Source organism: Scyliorhinus canicula, chromosome 11, assembly GCF_902713615.1.
Source record: "Scyliorhinus canicula chromosome 11, sScyCan1.1, whole genome shotgun sequence".
NCBI lineage: Eukaryota > Metazoa > Chordata > Chondrichthyes > Carcharhiniformes > Scyliorhinidae > Scyliorhinus > Scyliorhinus canicula.
In genome coordinates, this window is record NC_052156.1 from 101,916,198 (window position 1) to 101,944,018 (window position 27,821).

The 27,821-nt window shown below is 49.5% G+C and overlaps 1 protein-coding gene across 2 annotated transcripts in view; it reads left to right on the forward strand.

The window, feature by feature from the left end:
- Positions 1-23,703, forward strand: part of LOC119973227 (histidine ammonia-lyase-like) — an 88,950-nt gene extending 65,247 nt beyond the window's left edge. For both annotated transcript variants that reach the window (XM_038810904.1, XM_038810905.1), the window contains exons 16-20: positions 1,570-1,735; positions 5,998-6,132; positions 14,734-14,842; positions 21,779-21,848; positions 23,490-23,703. In XM_038810904.1, the coding sequence (XP_038666832.1) occupies positions 1,570-1,735; positions 5,998-6,132; positions 14,734-14,842; positions 21,779-21,848; positions 23,490-23,528 (519 nt within the window). In that variant the 3' untranslated portion in view covers positions 23,529-23,703. The remainder of the gene's footprint in view (positions 1-1,569; positions 1,736-5,997; positions 6,133-14,733; positions 14,843-21,778; positions 21,849-23,489) is intronic.
- Positions 23,704-27,821: the final 4,118 nt, after the last annotated feature.

The following is a 27,821-nucleotide window of genomic DNA, read 5'->3' on the forward strand; positions in this document are numbered from 1 at the left end:
TGCAGGACCTGGCATTGGCAATGCCTGGAACTGAGGCCAACACTGCTAGGGTGGCGACCGCAGTGGAGAGCCTGGTGCACTATGTTGACCCCATGAGTGAAGGTGTCCAAGACATTGCGCAGTCGGTGATGGCCATGGCTGAGGGTGTTGGCAGGACGTCCAACTCGCTGGGAGATGTCACCCAGTACCAGGCCGACCTTGAAGAGGTGCTGCTGGACATGTCCCACTCTCAGATGGGAACGGCCGAGGCACTGCAGAGCATGGCCCAGTCACTGAGGAGAATTGCTAAGGGTGTCGCTGGTGCAGACTATGTGGCACCACCAGGGATGGCAGTGCCAGATGATACAGGAACAGCCGGGGCCCGAACTAGCTGGTCTCCTTCCCAAGTTGAACCCCAGGGCCCTCTGGGAACCAAGCGGGAGGAGGGGGCGCTGAGTGCCAACCCAGACCCTTCCCATGGAGTGGCGACGGTGGCCACCAGCTCCCCTGAGTTCCAGCTCCTTGATGAGGCTGCGTCTCGCTGACAAGTGAGTCGGGCTCTCCAGCCCCAGAGCCCCCAGAGGACGTCAGCCAGGGGCACCGAAGGCCACGGGATGAGGTAAGCAGCTGACTGCCTCCACCTCTGATGTGCTTCCTGGGGAGGCACCTAGACGTAGTGGTAGAGCTAGGAGGGCCAAGCATGTTGAGGATCACTGAGGGCAGTAGGGGAGGGGGCAGGGAGGGAGTGGCACCATCGAGAGTGGGGTATTGCACAACGCATTAAACATCCTTGTGCACAACCAGTATGATGCCTCTGTCATTTTCTTCTGCAGAGTGGGCTGACCTCTGGACCCTTTGCCCATCTCTCCAGGCATTCCTCCCCCACCCTCCCATGGCGGCCACCCCTGCGGAGCCCCCCCCCCCCCCCCCCCCCCCCCGGGCCAGCTGAGGGACCCTCACCCACTACCGAGCACTGGGGTGGCAAGCCCACCACCCCGGGGCTCTTTGCCTGTCAGCAAAGATGACTACTCACCTCCTCGGCTCCCCACAGAAGCCCTTCCGTCAGGTTCACGTTTTTCAAAAGGAGTACTAATCGGCGCCAGCTGAGGATACCGCTGAATGACAGGAGGCCACTGGATATGGAGTGGGTCCCATTAATTGTATTGAAATTGGGCTTAAGTGGCGATAATTGATTTCTCGCCACGCTAAGGCGAGATCTTAATTTCTCCGACAGGAGCGGACCAGTTGCATCATAAACTGTTTGGGGCCTGGCCCGGTTCTTGTTTTTGGCACCTCCCGCTATTCACCGCCCTCTTTTCGCTTGAGCGAGAGCCTAACAAGGCCGGAGATCACACCAAGAGACTCCTGGGCGGACGGACTGTGCGATACATTAATGTCCCACTTGGGAACTAAACTACCTCCCCCCTCATAACATCTAATATTATTGTTGACAGTCTTTGTAGGCCATATTTTGGGGTTGTCTCATCAGCAGTCGAGATAGCTTCCAATAATCTTGAAATGTTTGTAATCTAATTGCGATCACATTTACAATGTTACAGACTGACACTTGTCTCCTTGTCGCTCCTGCAGGCCCTTGACTACCTGGCAATTGGTGTTCATGAACTTGCATCAATCAGTGAGAGGAGAATTGAAAGACTGTGTAACCCATCCCTGAGTGAGCTGCCTGCCTTCCTGGTCAAAGACGGGGGTCTGAATTGCGGTTTTATGATGGCTCACTGTACAGCAGCTGCATTAGGTGCAAACATTTATTTACTGTGGAGTTTTGACCGACACTAACTCAAATAGATTTAATGAATCCACTCACATAGAACAATTGTAGATTGTGGAAGCATGGGAATGATTTATTTCCATTGCTGAACTAAATGCTATAATTTGAATCATAGGCCAGACCCCAACAAAGGATCCAATGAGTGTTCTTAACCCACGCTTTCTGGGAGCCAGACCTGGGGTGGTTATTTGTCCAGAGGGCTGTCTCCATGTTAGCTGTTCATGAGGATTGTTAATGATTGCCCAATCAAAGGGCCGACAGTCCCTGATTTTTGGCAGCTCCGCTGAGAGGCATTGCTGAGGCAGATAGGAGAATGCAGTACCTCAAAATAGGCACTTGGAGGAGTGATGATCGTGGGGTAAACGACCCACCAACCACATTTTGAGCCTCGGGGGCAGTGGTCCTATGGAAAGGGTCCAGTGGAGGTTCACAAGAATGATCCCTGGAATGAAGAACCTGTCATATGAGGAACGTTTGAGGACTCTGGGTTTGTACTCCTTGGGGTTTAGCAGGATGAGAGAGGATCTTATTGAAACTTATCGCCTCAGTCCTGACCCCCCCCCCCCCCCCCCCCCCCCCATGGGCAGCGATCCCGACGGCGTGGGATGTGTGTGGTATATTTTTCGGGAACTCGGCGTGGTAGCTGCTGACTAAGCCCAGCACTGCCACAGTAGGGGTGGGAGCCGATCCACAGGCAAGGGGGCTTTGGTGGGGTTTGGGGCCACTGGTGTGGGGCGGTCTGCTTTGGCAAGGTGAACCGAGGGCTCTACGCTGCGTGCCTGCTAGTCCACCACTAGATGGAGGATCGGTGGCCGTTTTGTGCCGTTCCTAAGATCGTAAAACGCCACCATTCCCACGCCGGCGACAGCACTTAGTCTCAAAATCGGAGAATTCAGCCCATTTTCTCTGAAATGCTTTGTTCTGAAATAAAAGCAGAAAGTTCCAGCCAGTAGGTCAGGCTGGGAAGGTCGATTAGGTGGTTAAGACGATATATGGGATACTTGTCTTTATTAGCCAATGCATAGAATACAAGAGCAGGAAGGTTATGATGGAGATGTATAAAACGGTAGTTAGGCCACAGCTAGTGTACTATGTACAGTTCTGGTGACCATGCTGGAGGAAGGATGTGATTGCAACAGAGAGGATGTAGAGGAGATTCACCAGGATGTTGCCTGGGCTGGAGCGTTTCAGCTAGGCAAAGAGACTGGATAGGCTGGGGTTGTATTTCTTAGAGCAGAGAAAGCTGAGAGGTACTAGATTGAGGTGTACAATATTATGAGGGACATAGATAAGGTGGATAGGAAGGAGCTTTTCCAATTAGTGGACGGGTCAATAACCAGGGGGAATAAATTTAAGATAACAGGCAAGAGGCTTAAACGGGTTTTGAGGAAAAATCTTTTCACCCAGAGAGTGGTGGGAATCTGGAACTCACTGCCTGAAAGTGTGGTAGAGGCGGAAACCCTCACACCTTTTCAGAAACATTTAGATGTGCACTTGAAACACCATCGCATACAAGTCTATGGGCCAAGTGCTGGAAAATGGGATTAGAATAGATAGGTGCTTGATGGCCAGCGCAGACACGATGGGCCGAAGGGCTGTAAAACTCTATGTTCCAGGCAGGAAGTGGGGATAATAACAATAATAATAATCTTCTATTGTCACAGGTATGAGGGCACTATGAAAAGCCCCTAGTCGCCACATTCCGGTGCCTGTTCGGGTAAGCTGGTACAGGAATTGAACCCACGCTGCTGGCCTTGTTCTGCATCACAAACCAGCTGCCTAGCCCACTAGCCTAAACCAGCCCTATATAGGAGAGCTAATGTTTCAGATCAATGATGTTTTGTTCGAAGCAGTGAGCTGACGTTCTAATCTCTGGATATTGCCCATCCTGAGAGTGTTTTCAGAGTCTGCAGTATATTGCACTCATCTGTCTATGTTTTCCGATAAATTCCCAGTAAACACAGTTTTAATCCAGGCTGATACTACTTTGCTGCCTGTGGGAGCTTCCCATGTGATAATTGGCTGCTGCGTTTTCTAGATTAAAACACGTCAGAAAAGTACCGCATTGGCTGTGGGGTGCTTTGGGGAGTTGTGAGGTCATAAAAAAACATCAGAATATAAAAAATAGGAGCAGGGGTCGACCATTCGGCCCCTCAAGCCTGTTCTGCTGTTGAATAAGATCTTGGCTGATCTGATTATGGCTTTAAGCCCATTTTCCTGCCTGTCTCCATAACCCTTGACACCCTTTGTCAATTAAAAATCAGACTAATGCAGCTCCAGCCTTCATTGCTCACTGGGGAACAGAATCCTAAACCCCACTGACCCACTGAGAGAAGAAATTCCTGCTCATCTCCCTCTTAAATGGGAGACCTCTTATTTTCAAACTGTTCTAAATTCCCTCACGAGGTGAAACATGCCCTCAGGGTCCACCGTGTTGAACCCCCTCAGAACCTTGTATGTTCCAACCAGATCACGTATGGGATACTCCTGTTTCCCAACCGCATCTTTCTTGGCGGCGTGCCATTTGCTGGCGGGGAAATTCTCTACTCCCGCCACTTGTCAATGGGATTCCCAATTGAAGCCAAATTGGATTGGATTTATTGTCACGTGTATTGAGGTACAGTGAAAAGTAATGTTCTGCATACAGTCTAGACAGATCATTCCATACATGAAAAATCATAGGGGGTTGGAATCTCCGAGCTTTCGTGCCGAAATCTCAATCGGCGCGGGGGCGGAGAATGGCCGTTTACGGCGAAAACCAGTCCGACGCTGCTCCCGCGATTCTCCGGTCCCCGGAGAATCGGCGCGAATCCTTGCGAATCACACATGTGCAGTCTACGTGGCGCAGATAGGGGGCCATTGACAGATTGTCCGTGATTTTCCGAGGGAAAACTGGCCGCATGCCCGACGGAGTGGTTCTAACCCGTTTTGCCTGTCTGGATCGGCCGGTGATGGCTTTGGACTCAGTCGGCGGGGGGGGGGGGGGGGGGGGGGGGGGGGGGGGGGATCCTTCAACGAGGGGAGGGGGGCCTCGGGACCTCGTGGACGGCCAGGAAAGCGATCGGGCGGGAGCGCACAATGTCGTGGGGACCTACTTCTTGCATCAGGGTCCGCGGTGCGAGTCCGCCATGTCACGGGCGTCGCCGTGCGCATGTGCGGACTCCTGAACGGAAGTGCGTGGCCCCGTACCCGCAGCCAGAGCCGCGAGAAGCACTCCGGGGCCCTGACAGCCCCCTTCAGATTGGAAAATCACTCTGGACTTTCTTAAGGAAAGTCCAGAGTGAAACCCCCACGTTTTGACATTGCCATGGGGACATAGCCCCATTATTGGAGAATCCAGCCCAGGACATATGATCGATACACAATGTTAATGTACAGACATCGGGTGAAGCATTCAGGAGTGTAGTACTACTCAGTTAAGAAAATGTGTGAAGAGATAAATTCAGTCTGTAAGAGGGTCATTCAGGAGTCTGGTAACAGTGGGGGAGAAGCTGTTTTTGAATCTGTTAGTGCGTGTTCTTAGACTTGTGTATCTCCTGCTCAATGGAAGAGGTTGGAAGAGAGAATAGCCCGGGTGGGAGGGCTCTTTGATTATGCTGCCCGTTCTCCCAAGGCAGTGGGAGGTGTAGACCGAGTTAATAGATGGGAGGTGTGTTCGCGTGATGGACTGGGCTGTGTTCACGACTCTCTGTAGTTTCTTACAGTCTTGGGCCAAGCAGTTGCCATACCAGGCTGTGATGCAGCCAGATAGGGTGCGTTCTATGCTGCGTCTGTAAAAATTGGTAAGAGTCAATGGGGACTTGCCGAATTTTCTTAATTCCTGAGAAAGTATAGGCCATGTTTTGCTTTAGCGGACAGGGGAAAAGTGAATCATAACAGGCGAAGAATTCCAGCCCACCTCTCATTCTTCGAAACTCCGATAAGTATAGGCCCGACTTATTCCAATAAAACAGGCCCCTCACCTCTGGAAGTAAGCTAATCAACCTTCTCTAAACTGCCTCCATTGCAAGTATATCGCTCCTTAAATAAGGTGACCAAAATTGGACACAGTATTCCAGCTGTGATACCACCTGTGAAAGGTGCAACAGTAATACCATTTTTCCACATTTCTTTCTTATAAAATCTTTGATGATTTTCCTTTATAATTGTTGTAATCATGAGATGTTTAGCAATTATACATATAACACTGAAGTTCAACATTGCTGATATATAATTTAACATCTCTCCAGTCTCTGAGAACAAGGTGCTGTGCCATCCGTCATCAGTTGACTCGCTGTCCACCAGTGCAGCCACTGAGGACCATGTCTCCATGGGTGGATGGGCTGCCAGGAAAGCATTGAGGGTTGTTGAACATGTGGAACAAGGTAAACCCAATAGAAGGGAGTAATATTAGATCATGTGATGTACTGAAAGAAGAAATGCTTCATAGTCAGTTCTTCTAATAATAACACCCGGTTTCAATCCATTCTGACCAGCAGAATGCGATGGCATAATGGTTAGCAATGTTACCGCAAAGCACCAGGGACCCAGGTTCAATTCCGGCCTTGGGTCACTGTCTGTGTGGAGTTTGAAAGTTCTCCCCGTGTCTGCGTGGGTTTCCTCCAGGTGCTGTGGTTTCCTCCCACAGTCCAAAGATGTGAAGGTTGGGTGGATTGGACATGCTAAATTACCCCTTCGTGGCCAACGACTGGGGTTGCGGGGCTAGGGACGGGGAGTTGGCCAAGGTAGGATGCTCTTTAGGAGGGTCGTGCAGACTCGATGGGCTGAATGGCCTCCATCTGCACTGTTGGGATTCTATGGGTGGGATTCTCCGACCACCCGCCGGGTCGGCGAATCTCCGGGGACGGCGTGAATCCCGCCCCACCGCGAGGGGGGGGACTGGTTCCGGGGATGGCCCCCGCGGTGGCCTGGCCCAAGATCGGGGCCCACTGATCTGTGGGCATGCCTGTGCCGTATTAGAACTCTTTCCCTCCACACTGGCCGTTGTAAGGGACCGCCATGGCCGGCGCGGAGCAGAACCCCCCTGCGCATACACTGGATCATGCCAGAGCACGCTGGCCTTCCCGCGCATGCGCCAACTCGCGCTGGCTGGCAGAGGCCCTTTGGCGCCGGTTGATGCAGTGCCAACCCTGCTGGTACCGGCCTAGCCCTTGAAGATGTGGAGGATTCCATACCTTCTGGGCGGCCCGACGCCAGAGTGGTTCACGCCACCCCTGGGCGCCGGTAAAACCTGCCCCACCGGGTAGCGGAGAATCCCGGCCTATAACGCCATGAGGACCCGAGTCCCAACAATAACCAAGTATATTTGGTCCATTTGTCTGTCGCTTTAGCCAATTATTTTAGAACTGTATGTTGCGATTGTTGTCCCACCTGACAGTGGAAATTCTTTATTCTTATTTAAAACATCAAAACCTTTTCATTCATTTCAACATTTCTATTTTTTTGAATTTATTCTTTCATGGTTGACCTGGCTGGACCAGCATTTATTGCCCATTCCTATTGCCCTTGAACTGAATGGTTTGCTCAGCCATTTCAGAGGGCAGTTAAGTGTCAACTAAAGAGAAAATGCTGGAAAATCTCAGCAGGTCTGGCAGCATCTGTAGGGAGAGAAAAGAGCTAACGTTTCGAGTCCAGATGACCCTTTGTCAAAGCTAACAGACAGAGAAAGTGGGAAATATTTATGCTGTGGAGTGAGAATGAAAGATGAGTCATAGCCACAGAAACCATGGGGAAAGAGTGCTAATAGTTCAATGGGACTGGTTTAGCTCAGTGGGCTGGACAGCTGGTTTGTGATACAGAACAAGGTCAGCAGCACTGGTTCAATTCCTGTACCAACTGAGAATTCTGAATTCTCCCTGTGTACCCAAACATGCGCGGAATGTAGCGACTAGGGGCTTTTCACAGTAACTTCATTGCAGTGTTAATGGAAGCCTACTTGTGACTATAAAGATTATTTATTTTATTTATAATGGCATTCCCCAGAGAGAACAAAAGGTGTGAAAGGCCAAACAGCAGAGAAACTAGCAGAGAACAGCAGAGAAAATCGCTGGGGCTGATTTGGCACAGAGCTAAAGAGCCAGCAGCACGGTTCAATTCCCGTACCAGCCTCCCCAAACAGGCGCCAGAATGTGGCGACTAGGGGCTTTTCACGGCAACTTCATTGAAGCCTACTTGTGACAATAAGCGATTTTCATTTTCAATTTCAAACTAACATCAGAGGGTAAACTGTGACATGTTTTTGTGGGGGGAGGGGAAGGGGAAAGCAAAGGGGAGAAAGGGTAAGGAAAGGCAGATAAGATGGGGGGGGCAAATATTTATAAAGAAAGACAAGAAAGAAAGAAATGGTAAAATACAGTTAAAATGAAATGGGATGAAAACAAATGGGTCAAGGTGGGGTAGAGCTAATCATCTGAAGTTGTTGAATTCAACGTTGAGACTGGAAGGCTGTAGCGTGCCTAACTGGAAGATGAGATACTGTTTCCTCCAGTTTGCTTTGAGCTTCACTGGAACATTGCAGCAGGCCAAGGACAGACATGTGGGCATGGGAGTAGGGTCCTGTGTTAAAATGTGAAGGTCAGGGTCCTGAATGTGCACAGACCGAAGATGCTCAGGAAAGCGATCACCCAGTCTGCGTTTGGCCTCTCCGATATAGTGGAGACCACATTGGGAGCAGCGAATACAAAAGACCCAATTGAAAGAGGTGCAAGTGAAACGCTGCTTAACCTGGAATGAGTGTTTTGGGCTTGGGATGTTAAGCATAGAAGAGGTAAAGGGGCAGGTGTTACACCTTCTGCGATTGCATGGGAAGGTGCCATGGGTGATGATGGCCTCCATCTGCATCTGCACTGTTGGGATTCTATGGGCAAGATTATCCGACCACCCGCCAGGCCGGGGAATCCCCACCCCCCCTCTACCCCACGTGGTTTTCCCACCCACACAAACCCAGTGGTCACCGCATTTACCCGCTTAAAAAAAGGCCTTTGGTATAAAAATAGGGAGACACTGGAAAACAAACAAAGATCTCAGGAGAACCGTCACCTGTACGGTCTGTACGCTCCTCACCAGTGACAACGGGAGCATGTCCCACCTCTGGAAGCCCTCCTTCATTTGCTCAACCAACCGGGTCAAATTTAATTCATGTAACTGCTTCCATCCCCGTGCCACCTGGATTCCCAAGTAGCAAAAACTCCCTCCCACCACTTTAAATGGCAACTGAATGAAATGAAATGAAAATTCTCCCAGCCTCCTCTCCCGCTCCCTCGCCTGGATCATAAACACCTCGCTGTAACCTATATTCAATTTATACCCCGAGAACCGGCCAAATTCCCCTAAGATCTGCATAATCTCTCCCATCCTGGTTTAGCTCACTCGGCTAAATCGCTGGCTTTTAAAGCAGACCAAGCAGGCCAGCAGCACGGTTCGATTCCCGTACCATCCCCGGACAGGCGCCGGAATGTGGCGACTAGGGGCTTTTCACAGTAACTTCATTGAAGCCTACTCGTGACAATAAGCGATTTTCATTTCATTTCATTTTCATTTCATTTCATTTCATCCCCCCTAATGGGTCAGAAATATACAGGCGTAGGCGTAGGTCGTCCGCATATAATGAGGCCCTGTGCTCCACTCCCCCACCTGCCGAACTAGCCCCTTCCAGTCCTTTGACAATCTCAGCACCATCGCCAATGGCTCTGTAGCGAAGGCAAATAACAGTGGGGAGCGTGGACATCCCTGCCTCGTCCCCCGGCTCAGTCTGAAATAGTCCGAGCTCACCCGGTTCATCCACACACTCGCCACCGGCGCCTGATACAGCAACCGGACCCTGCCCAAACCCAAACCGCCCCAGGACCTCCCACAAATACGACCACTCCAAAGGCCTTCTCCACGTCCATAGCGACCACCACCTCCACCTCCCTCCCCTCGGAGGGCATCACGATGACATTTAAGGGCCTTCTAACATTGGCCGATAGCTGCCTACCCTTAACAAACCCCATCTGGTCTTCCCCTATCACCCCCGGCACACAATCCTCTATTCTCGAGGCCAAACGCTTGGCCAGCAACTTGCTGTCAACATTTAGTAGGGAGATTGGTCTGTATAACCCACATTACTCTGGGTCCTTCACCAGTTTAAGGATTGAAGCCTGTGAAATTGTTGGGGGAAGAACCCCCCCCTTCTTTGCCTCATTAAATGCCCTCGCCAGCAGCAGACCCAGCACCCCAGAGAACTTCTTATAAAATTCCACTGGCTGTTCGTCCTGTCCCGGGGCCTTGCCCGACTGCATGACCTCCAATCCCTCCACTACTTCCACAATCCAGATCGGGGCTCCCAGTCCCTCAACCAACCCTCCCTCCACCTTCGGAAACTCCAACCCTTCCAAAATCTGCCTCATCCCCTCCACCCCAGCTGGGGGCTCCGACTCATACAACCGATTGTAAAATTCCTTGAACACCCCATTCACTCCCGCTGGGTCCAAGAGTGTTCCCCCCACTCTGTCCTTCACTCTTCCTATCTCCCTGGCCACCTCCCTTTTCCTGAGCTGGTGTGCTAGCATCCTACTGGCCTTCTCCCCAAGCTCATATATCACCCCCCTCGCCTTCCTCAACTGCCTCACCGCCTTCCCTGTGGATATCAGCCCAAACTCCATCTGCAGCTTCTGCCGCTCCTTCAACATTCCCGCCTCCAGGGCTTCAGAGTACCTTCTGTCCACCTGAAGGATCTCCCTAACCAGCCTATCCATCTCTGCCCGCTCCACTTTCTCCCTATGAGCCCGTATCGAAATTAGCTCCCCCCTAACTACTGCCTTCAGTGCCTCCCATACTGTTGCTGCTGAAACCTCCCCTGTTTCATTTATCTCCAAATAATTCTGGGTGGCCTCCCTCACTTGCCCGCACACCACCTCATCCGCTAACTGTCCTATATCCAATCTCCATTGCGGGCGCTGACCCCCCTCCTTGCTCACCCGTAAATCCACCCAGTGTGGGGCATGGTCCGACACAATCGCCGAATACCCGGCACCTACCCGCCAGCAAAGCCCTGTTCAAAATGAAAAAAACGATCCGGGAGTTCCCTTTGTGTACATGGGAGAAAAAAGAAAACTCCTTCGCTCTTGGTTGTCCGAACCTCCACGGATCTTCCCCTCCCATCTGTTCCATAAACCCCTTTAGTTCCTTCACCACGGTTGGCACCCTCCCTGTTCTTGAACTCGACTGATCCAACCTCGGATCTATAACCGTATTAACGTCCCCCACCATGATCAGCCTATGGGAGTCCAGTCCGGGTTCCTCCCCAACACCCGCCTCATAAACTCCACGTCGTCCCAGCTTGGTGCATAGATATTCACTAATACCACTGACATCCCCTCCAGCTTCCCACTCACCATAACGTACCCCCCGAGTCCGCCACTATGCTCCCTACCTCAAATGACGCCCGCTAATTGATCAAGATCACTACCGCCCTAGTTTTAGAATCCAGCCCTGAATGAACTACCTGCCCAACCCACCCCTTCCTCAGCCTAGTCTGATCCACTATCCTCGGGTGTGTCTCCTGTAGCGCCACCTTCAAACTCTTCAAATGCACTAATATGCGAGCCCTCTTGACCGGCCCATTCGGCCCCCTCATGCTCCATGTGATCAGCCTGGTCGCCCACCCCCGATCAACCTTCTTAGGCCAGCCTCCGGCCCACGTCCCGCGACACCTCAGCCCCGCCCTCGGGCAGCCACCGTCATCGACCCCCAATCTGTCTCCAAGCACCAGTCCCTTCCCTGCCAGCAGATCAATAACCCCTCTCCCCTCCCTCCCTCCCCCATAACCCCTCCCCAAAATAACAATCACAACCCCCCTCAACAAACTGATCACCTGCTCCCCCCCCCCCAACTGCGTTTCCGTGAGCTAGCCCGCCCAGCTAGCCTGATAGCCCCCGCCCATGGCACGAAGCATTCTACCCCCCCCCCCCCCCCCCCCCCCAACTGGTCTCCCTCCCCCTGCTCGAACATCCATCCCCAACAAACACAAAGAAGAAAATTCCACCCACCATCCCCATTAAGAACAAGGTTAACCCAGAAACAAAACTGAGTAATGGCCCCAAACTTAGTGTAAAACAATACATACAAAACCCAAAGAGAAAATAAATTTAGCAGCATATCAGGAACACAACTACTCGCCCCCAAGTTCAATATCCCCCATCACCTGCCAGTCCCCTGTCCTTAACAAAGTTCATCGCCTCATCTGGTGATTTGAAATAAAGTTCCTGGCCCTCGTAAGTTACCCACAAACACACTGGGTGCAGCATGCCGAACTTCACGCCCTCCTTAAAGAGGGCCGATTTCACCTTGTTGTAGCTCGCCCATCTTTTGGCCAGTTCTGCACCCAAGTCCTGGTAAATACGCAACTCTCGTTACCTTCCCATATGCAGCTCCTCGTCTGCCTGGCCCACCTCAAGATCTGTTCCTTGTCCAGGAACCGGTTGTACCACCATCGCCCTCGGTGGCTCATTCCTCAGCGGCTTCCTCATCAGCGCACTGTGCTGACCACTTCCAAGGATCGAGCATACGCACCTTCCCCCAACAGCTTCTCGAACATACGTACCACATATGGCCCTGCATCCGATCCCTCGTTGCCCTCTGGAAGGCCAACAATCTTCAGGTTCTGCCTGCGCGACCTGTTCTCCAAATCCTCCACTTTCTCCTCCAGCCTCTTCTGGTGGTCCTTCATCAACCCCATCTCCACCGCCATCGAGTCTAGCTGCTCATCGTGCTCAGCAACCGCCTCTCCCACTTTCTGGATCACCTGGCCCTGGGCTTCCAATCTCTGCTCCACAAGATCAATCTCCATCTTAATCGGATCCACGTATTCCTTTCTTTGCTGAGCAAAGTTCTCCTGGAGAAAGACCACCAGCTGCTACGTTGACCACTGGGCCGGCAGTTTCGGCCTCTGACCCTCCACCATATTCTCCTGTGCTGCAGTCTCCACTTCCGCCAACAATGTCTCCTTTTCAGATCACTTCTGGTCCACAAATCCATACACTGGTGGGGAATCCTTCTCCTCTACTTCACCAATCTCCTGGTTTAGAACATAGAACATTACAGCGCAGTACGGGCCCTTCGGCCCTCGATGTTGCGCCGACCCGTGAAACCATCTGAAGCCTATCTGACCTACACTATTCCATTTTCATCCATATATCTATCCAGCGACCACTTAAATGCCCTTAAAGTTGGCGAGTCTACTACTGTTGCAGGCAGGGCGTTCCACACCCCTACTACTCTCTGAGTAAAGAAACTGCCTCTGACATCTGTCCTATATCTACCACCCCTCAATTTAAAGCTATGTCCCCTCGTGTTGGTCATCACCATCCGAGGAAAAAGACTCCCACTGTCCACCCTATCTAACCCTCTGACTATCTTATATGTCTCTATTAAGTCACCTCTCAGCCTTCTCCTCTCTAACGAAAACAACCTCAAGTCCCTGAGCCTTTCCTCGTAAGACCTTCCCTCCATACCAGGCAACATCCTAGTAAATCTCCTCTGAACCCTTTCCAAAGCTTCCACATCCTTCCTATAATGTGGTGACCAGAACTGCACGCAGTACTCCAGGTGCGGCCGCACCAGAGTTTTGTACAGCTGCAGCATGACCTCGTAGCTCCGAAACTCAATCCCCCTACTGATAAAGGCTAGCACACCATATGCTTTCTTAACAACCCTATTAACCTGGGTGGCAACTTTCAGGGATTTATGTACCTGGATGCCGAGATCTCTCTGCTCATCCACACTACCAAGAATCTTGCCATTAGCCCAGTACTCTGCATTCCTGTTACTCCTTCCAAAGTGAACCACCTCACACTTTTCCACGTTAAACTCCATCTGCCACCTCTCAGCCCAGCTCTGCAGCTTATCTATGTCCCTCTGTAACCTATAACATCCTTCAGCACTATTCACAAGTCCACTGACCTTCGTGTCATCTGCAAATTTACTAACCCATCCTTCTACACCCTCTTCCAGGTCATTTATAAAAATGACAAACAGCAGTGGCCCCAAAACAGATCCTTGCGGTACACCACTAGTAATTGAACTCCAGGATGAACATTTGCCATCAACCACCACCCTCTGTCTTCTTTCAGCTAGCCAATTACTGATCCAAACCGCTAAATCACCTTCAATTCCATACTTCCGTATTTTCTGCAATAGCCTACCGTGGGGAACCTTATCAAACGCCTTACTGAAATCCATATGCACCACATCAACAGCTTTACCCTGATCCACCTGTTTGGTCACCACTCGGGTTTGTTGATTAAATCCACCGTAAATCAGGGAAAAGGGTCCCAAAGGTCCACCACAAGCGGGAGCTACCAAATAAGCGCCCACTCACTCCACGGCCGCCACCAGAAGTCCAAATTCCATGTTTTTATTGAATTCAAATTTCACCACCTGCTGTGGTGGGATTTGAACCTGGGTCCCCAGAGCTCTCCAGCAAAATCCTCAGTTGTAACACTGCCCTATCAGAGCAACTAGAGATAGGCAATAAATGCATCGGCCTCATCCTGAGGTGAAGTAAAACACTGACTCTCGGTCCAGTGGTGCCCCATCCTTGAGTTCAAATCCCTTTCCAGCCTTGTCCTTCTCTAACTCTCTAACCATCGTCATCCTCCAACCCTCTGAGATTTCTGTCCTTTCCCAACTCTGACTTGCTGCACAACCCCCATCTCCTTCACCCCATCATTGACAGCCATGCCTTCAGCTGCAGGCATGCTGGAATTCCCTAACTAAATCTTCCGTTTCTCTTCTACGATCTCATTTAATCGTATTTCTTTGACCAAGTTTTTGGTCACTTGTCATTATATTTCCTCCTTAGGCTCAGTGTTCTTGCTAATATTTCTTGGAAAGTTAAAGATGCGGTATAAATGCAACATTAGATTAGCTAACATTTTGAATGCCAGTTACCAAGTTAACTCTCTGTGGGTACCATTTTCTTCCAGTGCTTACTATTGAGCTCCTTGCTGCGTGCCAGGGTCTTGAGTTTTTGCGACCACTGCACACAACGGAACCACTGGAAAAGGTTTATCAGCTGATTCGGTCGATGGTGAAGTAAGTTATAAATTCTACTCACACTAAAATCTGCAGAATAAGGAATCAGCGCTTTTTTCATGGAATTTCATAGAATCCCTGCAGTGTAGAAGGAGGCCATTCAGCCCATCGTGTCTGCACCGACCCTCCAACAGAGCACCCTACCTAGGCCCACTCCCCCACCCTATCCCTGTAACCCCATAACCCCACTTAACTTTTGGACACTAAGGGGCAATTTAGAATGGGCAATCCGCCTAAGCCGCACATCTTTGGACTGTGGGAGTAAATTGCAGCATCCGGAGGAAACTCACGCAGACACGTGGAGAAAACAAACTCCATACAGATAAATCACCAGAGGCTGGAATTGAACTGGGGTTCCTGGCGCTGCGCTGTGAGGCAGCAGTGCTAACCACTGTGCCACCGTGTTCTGCTGGTCAGAATAGATAGACAGAGTGAAAATGGTCTTCGACAAATAGAAACGAAAATTGAGCACAGAGTCAAACACGTGGCGAACAAAGGCCGGGATTCTGCCCTACCCGGCGGGGCGGGGGGTCACGGCGTGTTGGAGTGGCGTGAACCACTCTGGCGTCGGGCTGCCCCAAAGGTGCGGAATCTCCGCACCTTTAGGGGCCAAGCCCTCACATTGAGGGGCTAGGCCCGCACCGGAGTGGCTCCCACTCCGCCGGCTGGCGTGAACGGCCTTTGGCGCCATGCCAGCCGGGGCCGAAAGGACTTCGCCGGCCGGCGTAAGTTCGCGCATGCGCCGGAGCGTCAGCGGCTGCTGACGTCAACCTGGCGCATGCGCAGGGGAACATAGAGAAATACAGCACAGAACAGGCCCTTCGGCCCACGATGTTGCCGAACTGTTGTCCTAGGTTAATCATAGATTATCATAGAATTTTGGACACTAAGGGCAATTTATCATTGCCAATCCACGCAACCTGCACATCTTTGGACTGTGGGAGGAAACCGGAGCATCCGGAGGAAACCCACGCACACACTGGGAGGATGTGCAGACTCCACACAGACAGTGACCCAAGCTGGAATCGAACCTGGGACCCTGGAGCTGTGAAGCAATTGTGCTATCCACAATGCTACCGTGCTGCCCTCTTCCGCCTCCGCCATGGTGAAGACCATGGTGAAGGCGGAATAAATAGAGTGCCGCCACGGCACAGGCCCGCCTGCCGATCGGTGGGCCCTGATCGCGGGCCAGGCCACCGTGGGGGCACTCCCTGGGGTTAGATCGCCCTGCGGCCCCCCCCAGGACCCGGTGCCCGCTCGCGCCGCCTGCTCCCGCCTGTAAGATAGGTGGTTTCATCCACGCCGGAGGGAGAGGCTTGTCAGTGGCGGGATTCCCGCCCCCGCCGAATCTTGGGTGGCGGAGAATTCGGGGCACAGTGGGGGCGGGATTGACGCCGGCCCCGGGTGATTCTCCGACCCGGCGGGAGGTTGGAGAATCCCACCCAAAGAGTTAACAATCCTGGCTCACGTAGGAAATGGATGAGCCATTGTTGCAGCTCACTGAATCCAGCCCAACCAAGAGGATTACTTCTTTCTCTGCCACTCGGTTGATCGCAAAAGGTGTTTTTAAAAGGATTTGTTTGTCAATTTAGTAAGTGTGCTGTGACTGTAAAAGAAGCACCAAGACATGCTTTCTGTTAAGTTTTAAAAGAAAACAAAATAATGTTTCTGGTCTTTAATACCCAAGAGTCTCTCTCTCACACACACAGAGGTAGATTACAAGCAGTCAAAGTAGGTTAAATTATTTAAGAGTGCGTAAAATAAAATTGGTTATACGTGCATCTTGTAGGTTGGTGTGGTGACATTTGAAGGTCTGGTGCATTTAGGCCTTTTTAAATGATTTTTCGTGGCTCTGATTTAAAGTCTTGACGGACGATCTCTGTCTTTTCCTCTGAAGTTATTGGCTGTTTGGTTTACATTGAAGATAGGCCCTGCGGTGCTTGGCTGATTATACACAAGCAGGGCACGCTTGTAGAATGGCTGGAGAAAGAGTGAGGGTCACAAGTTCTCTTTTTGCCCTTACTCACACTCTGTGACTGGCACACTCTTGAAAAGCAGTTTCTTTTTACATAAAGGTTTGGCTTGCTGCCACATGACCTCCCGCCACAATCTAGACAGTTGCTAAATATGGTCACAGCAAACTGAGAAACCCTCACTCTCGGTCCATTGTTTGTGTTAATTGCTTACTGTAGTGAGTTTGTCTGAATGATCCGTGGTGGAGACTCTCCTCAGCCAGGGTTTATTGTCTAAAGTGATGAGTTTAACTGATCGGTCTGTACACATCTAAATAAACCAATTATGTCTGGATGTCCATGTGTAGTTCAGGGAATTTAGATCATTTAAGCAGATTATTTTGGTGGTCGTTTCCTTTCTGATAGCTTTGTCGGTGGAGTCCTGCAAATGTTCAGCCATGTTAAGAACCGTTGTTTAGGCCACTTACAAATACAGCTGCCAGTCTTACTAAAACCTATCCTGTGGTTTCCATCCACTCAGTAAACAAAGTCAGTTTTGATAAGAATGTGGCTTTATAACATCACAGAATATACTCCAGCCCCCAGTCCAGTACATGGATATATTTAAGAACATGGGATCTGTTCTTCAAATTTCCTCCAGTTAAATATTGGGAAGATTGAAACCACTGTTTTCAGTCCTGACTCTAAACCCCATGCCGACTCCACCCTCCACCACTGCTGCTCAGTCACAGCAGGCAAAGGGTAACAGTAGGTGGGTGTATTTCTGAATGGAAGGTTGTGACTATTGGTGTTCCACAGGGATCTGTGCTGGCCTCTGTTGTTTGTAGTGTACATAAACAATTTGGAGGAAAATGTAGCTGGTCTGATTAGTAAGTTCGCGGATGACACCAAAGTGGGTGGAGTGGCAGATAGTGTTGAGGATTGTCAGAGGATACAGCAGGACATAGATAGGTTGGAGACTTGGGCAGAGAAATGGCAAATGGAGTTTAATCTCGACAAATATGTAAATGTGAGGTGATACATTTTGGTAGGTCCAACATAGAGGGGAAATATACCGTAAATGGTAAAATTCTTAGGAATATAGAAAGTCAAAGATATCTGGGCGTGCAGGTCCACAGATCTTTGAAGGTGGCAACACAAGTGGACCAGGTAGTCAAGAAAGCATACGGAATGCTTGCCTTCATTGGACGGGGCATTGAGTATAAAAACTGGCAAGTCATGCTACAGTTATATAGAATCTTGATAAGGCTGCAGTTATTTTATTGTGCACAATTCTGGTCGCCACACTATCAGAAGGAAGTGGATACTTTGGAGAGGGTGCAGAGGAGGTTTACCAGGATGTTGCCTGGTCTGGACGGTGTTAACTACGCAGAGAAGCTGAATAGCCTCGGACTGTTTTCATTAGAAAGATGGAGGTTGAAGGTGACCTGATAGAAGTCTGCAAGATTATGAGGGGCATGGATAGAGTGGATGGGCAGGCACTCTTTCCCAGGGTGGAGGGGTCAGTCACCAGGGGGCATAGGTTTAAGGTCAGTGGGGCAAAGTTTAGAGGCGATGTGCGAGGCAGGTGTTTTACGCAGAGGGTGGTGAGTGCCTGGAACGCATTGCCGATGAGGCTGCAGAAGCAGATAGATTAACGGCGTTCAAAAGGCATCTTGACAAATACATGGACAGGATGGGTACAGAGGGATACGGCACAAGGAAGTGCTGAGGGTTTTGCCAAAGGTTGGTATCATGACCGGTACAGGCTTGGAGGGCTGAAGGGCCTGTTCCTGTGCTGTATTGTTCTTTGTTTTGAAACTCTCATCCATTTCCTTTGTTACCTGTAGACGTGACTATTTCAACACATTCCTGGCTGGTCTCCCACATTCTACTCTGTAAATTTGAGATCATCCAAATCTCTGCTGCCTGTGTGCATAAGACCGTAAGATATAGGAGCAGAATTAGGCTACTCGGCCCTTCGGGTCTGCGCCACTATTCGATCATGGCTGATCTGTTCCTCATTGCCTTCTCCCCTGAACCCCTGATCCTCTTAATCAAGAAATCCCCTTATTAATCAAGAACACCATGGATTTGTGCTTGAGGTGCTGTTACCTACACGGCTGCAGGCAAAAAGCTAGAAGGTGGAATTCGACGGATTAGTTCTATCTTAGAATATCAGAACCAGGAGCAGGAGTAGGCAATAACTCCCCCATCATCCTGATGCATACTCCCAGACAGATCCTGATTTCAAAATTCTCATCTTTGTTTTCGAATCCCTCGCTTCTCCTTGTCTCTGTAAATTTTCTCCAGGCCCACAACACTCCAAGATGTCTGCACTCACAATCACAGAATTGTTATGGTGCACAAGGAGGCCATTCGACCCATTGTGTTTGCACTGGTTCTCCAAACAAGCATCATGATTTAGTGCCATTCCCCTGCCTTTTCCCCGTACCCGTGCAGATTGTTTCTATTCAAATAATCATCTAATGCTCTCTGGAATGCCTCCACTGAACCTGCCTCTATCAAACTTCCAGGTAGTGCATTCCAGACCCCAAACCATTTATATGAAAAACAAATTCTCGCATCGCATTTGCTTTTTTTGCAAATCACTTAAATCTGTGCCTCTCATTCTCAATTCTTTATTGAGTAGGAACAGTTTCTCTTCGATCTACTCTGTCCATCCCCCTCATTATTTTGAACATCTCTATCAAACATTCTCTGAGCCTTCTTCTCTCCAAGGAGAACAGTCCCAACCTCTCCAATCTATCCTCATAATCATACAATCATAGAATTTACAGTGCAGAAGGAGGCCATTCGGTCCATCAAGTCTGCACTGGCCCATGGAAAGAGCACTCCACCTAAGTCCACACCTTCACCCTATCCCCGTAACCCAGCAACCCCACCCAACCTTTTTGGACACTAAGAGTAATTTAGCATGGCCAATCCACCTAACCTGCACACCTTTGGACTGTGGGAGGATGCCGCCCTATTTGTTACAGTAAAAGTTCTAAAACACAACATCTTTTTGAGTCGTTCTTGCAGCGAGTAACTGGAAGTTCACATCTCTTTTTCTAAAGCTATTTAAAGCTTTTTAAAAGCTGGGGCAGCACGGTAGCACAGTGGGTAGCACTGTTGCTTCACAGCTCCAGGGTCCCAGGTTCGAATCCCGGCTTGGGTCACTGTCTGTGTGGAGTCTGCACGTTCTCCCTGTGTCTGCGTGGGTTTCCTCCGGGTTCTCCGGTTTCCTCCCACAGTCCAAAGATGTGCAGATTAGGTGGATTGGTCACGCTAAATTGACCTCAGAGTCCAAAAAGGTTGGGTGGGGTTACTGGGTTACGGGGATAGGATGGAGGTAGGTAGGGTGCTCTTTCCATGGCCTGGTGCAGACCTGATGGGCCAAAAGGCTTCCTTCTGCACTGTAAATTCTATGATATGATTCTATCAGTCTCTATTGTGATTGTAACAAAAGTTAAGGCACAGTTTTGTGTGTTTTCAACTGAGGACAAGAAACGGCCATCAGCCTCATACAAGTTTACCCAATATTTTTCTTGATCCTTTGCCCATGAGGCTGCCCATCTTTGCCCCCAGCAACTGCCAGAGACAAAAACAAACATCACTAGCCAATGCCGAAAACTTCCATCAAAGGTTCCTCTTCAGCCCCACACAGGTATTCAGGCACAACCCAAACTCTTTAAATTATGTTCTGAAATACTGAGCCTTGCCTCCCAGACCCTCCCATTTGCCGTGTTCTCCTTGTAGGGGCACGGCTTCCATCCTCATTAACATTCCCAAAATCCTCTCCCTCCGAGAAAAGTGCACTCCTTGCTTCCTGCTTTCAATCTGACCCCATCAGCTCAAACTATTCTCGTCCTTACCTGTTGATGATTCCTTAAATAAGTCCACATACCTGAATCTGATTTCCTTTAAGTCTCTTACTGAAGTGAACCCAAATTGAAATGAAATGAAAAATGAAGGCAAGAAGTCCAACTCCGTTCTGCCACTTTCTGATGTATAATTTCCCTCTTGAGGTGGAGATACTGAAATTTTAAACAGTACCCCAAATGAAGCATTCTCGTAACCATATTCAGGGAACTGGCTAACTTAGATGGTTGAGAATAGCATCAACATTGTGGGTTCGATGTGCATTCCAGCTGAGGTAGATTTGGAAGCTGCCTTCCTACCCTGCCCGTCCTGAAAGTGGGAGACAAACCACCTCTGATTACATTGGTTAAGAAAATGGCTCAGGATGAAGCATCAGCAAACAATGAACCAAGGACTCACCTTCAGGCAGGGCACACATAAGTAGGTGACTAACAATATTATTGCAGCCCTAGTTTTGTACTAAACAATCTGGGCCCTGTTCAATTTGGCTGCCAATTCCTGACACTAGATTTGAACCTTCAGCTATCAGTGATCATTAGCAGGGCTCCTCCCTTGTTAATTTGTACCTACTCATAAGGGGCTCACAAGGAGCCAGGGGCTGGTTTAGCTCACTGAGCTAAATCACTGGCTTTTAAAGCAGACCAAGCAGGCCAGCAGCACGGTTCGATTCCCGTACCAGCCTCCCCGGACAGGCGCCGGAATGTGGCGACTTTTCACAAGTAACTTCATTGAAGCCTACTCGTGACAATAAGTGATTTTCATTTCATTTCATTTTTTCATGCCAGGATCCATCACCCTATCCAGTGCATCCTCAATGATGCTTTTCATTATTGCCCCTCAGAGGTTGAACTCACCGACAGGAGTGTTTATGGAGCATTAACTGCTCACACGTTCGATAGTTAAGGAAGTTATTTAATAGATTCACGCAGACTATCTGCAATGATGATTGTGAAATGAAAGGGTTTACAGAAACATTCTGTGATGCTTCAGGAATAAATCCAGTATAAAAAATGTAAGTTAGTAGCAAGAGATGTCTGTATTATCACCAGTGCTCAGTCTCACTTTCCCTTTCCTGATTTATACTGTTTCTCCTTTGCAGGCCCTTAGTTAGAGACCGATTTATGACCTCAGACTTTGAAATTGTCCAGAAGTTGCTGATTGAAGGGAAGGTAAGTTATCACAGTCACAGACCCCGGGAACGTCTAGACAATACTGGTCAAATACAATGGGGCAGATTTCTACCATTGTCTAGTACTGACTGAGTGGATTGATTTTCATTTCCAGATATGTGTAATCCATATTTATATGTCTGAACAGCGAGTTAGAAAACTATAACTAATTGTCACAGCCCGTCTTGTGTATTAAGCTGGCATCAGGCTACCTGCTGGCTCTTTCCATCAGTGACTGACATCATTCATTGAATTCCTATCCCACCTTACCTAGATGTGTATTTCTGTGTGTATATGTGTTTCTCTGCATGTCTGCATATTTGTGTATGTTTTTGCTGCGTGTTTGTTTGTGTGCTTCTGTGCATGTGTGTGTTTTAATTTTCTATTTTCCCAGCTCTTCAGTCTGCAGTTAATGCCATATTGAGAATTAATTTTGCTTAATTTTGAAGCAAGCTTTACCTGGAATTGATAACAGGAGTTAAAATCCCCTAATCTGCCTCCCACTGTAGCTACGTGGATTTTGGAGTTGGGAATAACTGGATTTGTTGTAGCAGGGAGATTACAATTTACATTGAGAGAATAGGTATGTCACATCCCATAGAGAATCACTTAAACTGCCCATAATAGCTCCATACTGTGTAACATTGGAGATATAGAATCATACAGCATAGAAAAGACTCTTCAGCTCATTGTGTCTGTGCCAGTCAAAAACAACCACTTAACCATTCTAACCTTATTTTCCAGCACTTGGCTCATACCCTTGTATGCCCTGGGATCACAAGTGAACATCTAAATACTTCTTAAATGTTATGAGGTCTCACCCTCCTTCAGCTGGCTAGTCTGACAACACGCATTGGGTTGCATTCTCCGGTCGCCGACGCTGAAATCGCGTTCAGCAACGGGCCGGAGAATCCAAATTCCCAACAGAATGGCAGGTGGCACCACTTTCCGCGATGCTCCACGCCCTCCAAAGGGGCGTACTCTGTGAGTACGCCGCGCCACGTATCCATGGCCTCAGGCCATTGCCTGATACGCGCCCCCCAATGCTACGGCCCCGACCGGCTGAGTGCCCAATGGCGCGGGGACACGTGTGATCTCACCCGTCGGGAACTCGACATGGCGGCTGCGGACTCAGTCCAGCACTGCCAATGTCGGGGGAGGGCCGATCCGTGACCAGGCGTGGACATATTCGAGGCTGGGGCATGGTAGTGGGGTGGTCCGGGGCGTACAAGCCGGTCGCTGTGAAGCACGGCGCGGCCGCTGCAGGCTGTCGCTGTGCGCATGCGCGGCCAAGGATACGGCAATTCTCCAGGCTGTATCGGCAGCTAGAGCTGGGTGCTCTACGCTACCTTCCTGCTAGCCCCCAGCAAAACATGGAATTAATGGCTGTTTTGCGCCAGTATTCCTGGCGTAACCGTTCCCACGCCGGCGTGGGGGCACCATCTCCAAATCAGAGAATGCAGCCCACTATCTTCGATTATATACAGCGATATATACAGATATATGCAGTGATTGAGCAATTGCCTGACAAATTGCTGCGAGATTTGTGTTCAGTTTCATCCCAGAGATGAGGAGGGCAAAGTAATTCTTAACTAATTTGTCATTGTTGGTCTGTCTATTCATTATGATTTCTGTTCACAGGTTTGGCAAGCAGTACAACCCTATATGGAACACGACTGATGACCCTAAACACTAGAGCAAATATCTGCTTTACTGAGCACATTAATTCCATCAAAAATTTTGAGCTTCTACAATCAACCACAATGTGATTAGAACCATCAGTGAGATGTTAATCGCTGAAATGGACAAGTAAAATGAAATTATTCACCTAATTTAGCTGCTATTACCATAGAAATTGTTAATTCATGAAGGCCGCTCCTTCTCAAACTTGCCCCTCTCCCGAGGTGTGGTGACACTTAGGTTAAATCACCACCAGTCACCTCTCCCTCTCAAAGGGGAAAGCAGCCTCTGGTCATTTGGGACTATGGCCACCATACCTTACCTCACCTAGAAACTGTAAATTCCCCATCCCAGCAACAACCTCTGGAATGATTCCGGAATTGTTTTTAAATATTCATTATCAGGATGGGTGCATTTGCTGGTAAAGCTACTACCCATCACTAGACGTACATGAAGATGGTGATGGGCTTTTTACCTGAAACTCTGCAGGTCCGTATGGGGCCCACACCTCTTTTTGACATCATTCCTGGTCTTCCCGTTTCCCCATTAGTACCAATATTCTCTCTCCCATGATCACAATTCAAATTGAAGCCAATCCGCCTTGTTCCCAATCGTTTGAATATCTCGCGTTCAAGGAAGCCCCTCTCTCATCACTAACCTTTGGAGGCTGAAGACACATGAGATTTTCCCACCTTTCCTTGTCATTTTGACTTATGACAGTATAGAACATAGAACAGTACAGCACAGAATAGGCCCTTCGGCCCTCGATGTTGTGCCGAGCAATGATCACCCTACTCAAACCCATGTATCCACCCTATACCCGTAACCCAACAACTCCCCCCCCCCCCCCCCCCCCCCTTAACCTTACTATTAGGACACTACGGGCAATTTAGCATGGCCAATCCACCTAACCCGCACATCTTTGGACTGTGGGAGGAAACCGGAGCACCCGGAGGAAACCCACGCACACACGGGAGAGAACGTACAGACTTCACACAGACTGTGACCCAAGCCGGGAATCGAACCTGGGACCCTGGAGCTGTGAAGCATTTATGCTAACCACCATGCTACCGTGCTGCCCCTTTGTTTCCCTTTGTCTTCCTTTGACTGTCTTTATATTCAAGTTGTTACCTGATCCAGCGCCATACAGCCTCACACATACACTCTACTAAGCTGCCATCATTGAGACCATCTGTTTCCACCTCCTTCACATCTCCCGACCCTGTCCCTGCCTCAGCTTATCTTCTGCTGAAACCTCATCCACGCCTTTGTTACCTTTAGATTTGTCTATCCCCATGTACCCCGAGCTACCCTCCCATCAGTCTCCTCCATAAACATCCAGAACTGCTGCCTCTTATCCTACTTCACTCACCTTGTCATCCCTGTGTTTGTGGACCCACATTGGCTTTTGTTTAAAGAAAACACCTCGATTTTAAGACACTCATCCTTGTTTTGAAATCCCTATAGGCCTTCCCCTCGTCCCTCCCTATCCCCATAATCGCCTCCAACCTTTAAACCTTCGAGATATCTGCTGCAATTGCAGCCTCTGGAGCACCCCCGATTTTAATCAATCCACTATTAGTGGGCCTGCCTTCAGCCGTCCAGGCCTTCAGCTCTGGATTCCACTTCAAATCTCACCACCCCACTTCCTCTCTCCCTCCCAGGTGCTCCTTAAAATCAATGTCCTTGACCAAGCTTTTGATCACCTGCCTTAATATCCCCTTATGTGGCTCATTGGCAAATGTTACTTGATAGCTCACTGTCGAAATGCCTTGTGTCTTTTTACTATGTTAAAGGCGCTATATAAACACAGGTAGGTTTTGCCAGTTTGGTTTCCCAGCATGTTTGCATTTGACGATTGTGATGATTTGACGTAGTGACAGTCGAATCTATGAAGAACTTACTACCTTTTGTTGTGTGAACATGCCCCGCACACTCCCCCTCAACATTTCACCCTCCTTCGTAATGAATTAAATTTCACCTGCCATAAGTGCAACATTTGTATAATTCCTTCTTTATAACCTAATTTGATTTTAATGACCTATTCACCTCCCCACCTGGTTTTGTATCATCGATTTTAGCCAAAGTCAATTGCGTTTCTCAATTCAGGCCATTTAGATGAACCAGTAGGGCCCTGAGACCAATCTCTTGTCTGGTCTCAGTCCAGCACTTGAACCCAGTGCTTCTCCCCCCCCCCCCCCCAACCCAATTCTTTCCACAACTCCAACTCAATTTGTTTACACACAGCCTTCTGCTTGACCAATAGTCTTTCATGTGGAACTTTCTCAAATGCTTTCTGCAAGTTTAGAAATACTACAACATGGCGCTGCCAAAGTTCTCGCCTTCCCTCTCCTCGCCCCTCAAAAACATTTGCGAATATTGGTCCGAGCTTTTAGTCCTTGTAATGACAGGTCTGCTCCTGAATGGTAACGTTCTCCTCTGGTTGTCAGATTCTCTGTTTTTCTGTTTGATTTCAAATTCTCAGCATTTGACATTTTTTCCCCTACAACATGATTTTAATATTTGCTGTGTTTATTTGTGTGCTGAAATCGGAGTAACAAGATTATAAATAAAAAATATAAGACTTTATTTATTTGAGCCTGTGTCTCAATGGGCATGTGCCATTTAATTATCATGTCAATGATTAGACATCACTTTTATGTTAAGTATTTATAGATAACGACTTAAAATTCATTTATTTTCTGTATTCTTTTAGACTTCATGGGCACGATTCTCCGACCCCCACGCCGGGTGGGAGAATCATGGGAGTGCAGGGCAATTCCCGCCACGCTGCCCTGGCACCTGCACGCGATTCTCCCACCCCCCCCCCCCAAAACGGCGTGCCGATTTTACGACAGGCCGCTCGGAAAATCGCCGCTCACCGTTTCTAACGGTCGAGCGGCGATTCTCCGGCCCAGATGGGCCGAGCAGCCTGCCCAACACGACTGGTTCACGCCGGTGCCAACCACACCTGGTCGCTGCCGGCGTGAACAGCGCGAGAATGCTGTGTGTGCGGCCTTTGGGGGGTGGGGAAGGGAGGATCGAGCACCAGGGGGGTGCTCAGTGGGGGTCTGGCCCGCGATCGGTGCCCACCGATCGGCGGGCCGGCGTCTCTAAAAGACGCACTCTTTTCCCTCCGCCACCCCGCAAGATCAATGCTCATGTCTTGCGGGGAGCCCGCGGGGAGGACAGCAACCGCGCATGCGCGGGTGACGTTATTCAGGCGCCGCCGGCCGCATCACTTAGGCGGCGCCGCTTTGACACGGGCGCCAAGGACCGGCGAGCGAAATTGATGCGGCGCCGCTCCTAGCTCCCTGGGGGTGGGAGAATAGGGGACGAGGAGCGGCCTTCCACGCCGGAGTGAAACACTCCGGTTTTCACTCAGGCGTCGGCACTTAGTCTCCCGTTGGGAGAATCGTGCCCCATATTCTCTGTGAATCAATTTGAAGAGCAATAGTCCCGTTTAAAGGCAGGAATCACACAGTCCATATTGCAATCCATATTTATAATCCAAGCTCCCAGTGATTTCACTGGAGTCATGCTCCCTGACCCCTTCAACAACATTCTGGGGCTAGATTGTATGTTTGTTCCCCATGTCGGGCAGCACGGTAGCATTGTGGATAGCACAATTGCTCCACAGCTCCAGGGTCCCAGGTTCGATTCCAGCTTGGGTCACTGTCTGTGCGGAGTCTGCACATCCTCCCCGTGTGTGCGTGGGTTTCCTCCGGGTGCTCCGGTTTCCTCCCACAGTCCAAAGATGTGCAGGTTAGGTGGATTGGCCATGATAAATTGCCCTTAGTGTCCAAGATTGACGTTAGTGTTGGGTGGGGTTACTGGGTTATGGGGATAGGGTGGAGGTGTTGGCCTTGGGTAGGGTGCTCTTTCCAGGAGCCGGTGCAGACTTAATGGGCCAAATGGCCTCCTTCTGCACTGTAAATTCTATGATAATCAATGATAATCAATGTTTGATTCATTCAATTGCCCAATCTTCCTTGTCCTTCAAGCATGTTGCTGGCCAATCAGAGACGTGTTGCTTACCTCAGAAAGGTAATGGACGAAGATTTCATAATCTTGAACCTTCACACTTACGTCCTCCCAGCCAGATGTTGGGGAGAACACTTGTAACCTCAACCAATTTGCTCCATGAAAAAACACTAAACAGGGTAGATACAGGGCTGTCAATTCGGCCATCCACATGGCAAACAGGGAGGGTGACACTGAGCGCGTTTCTCGTCCAGACCCAGAGGTATACATCAACAGAAACAACACCCACCATATCAGTGATGGAGATGG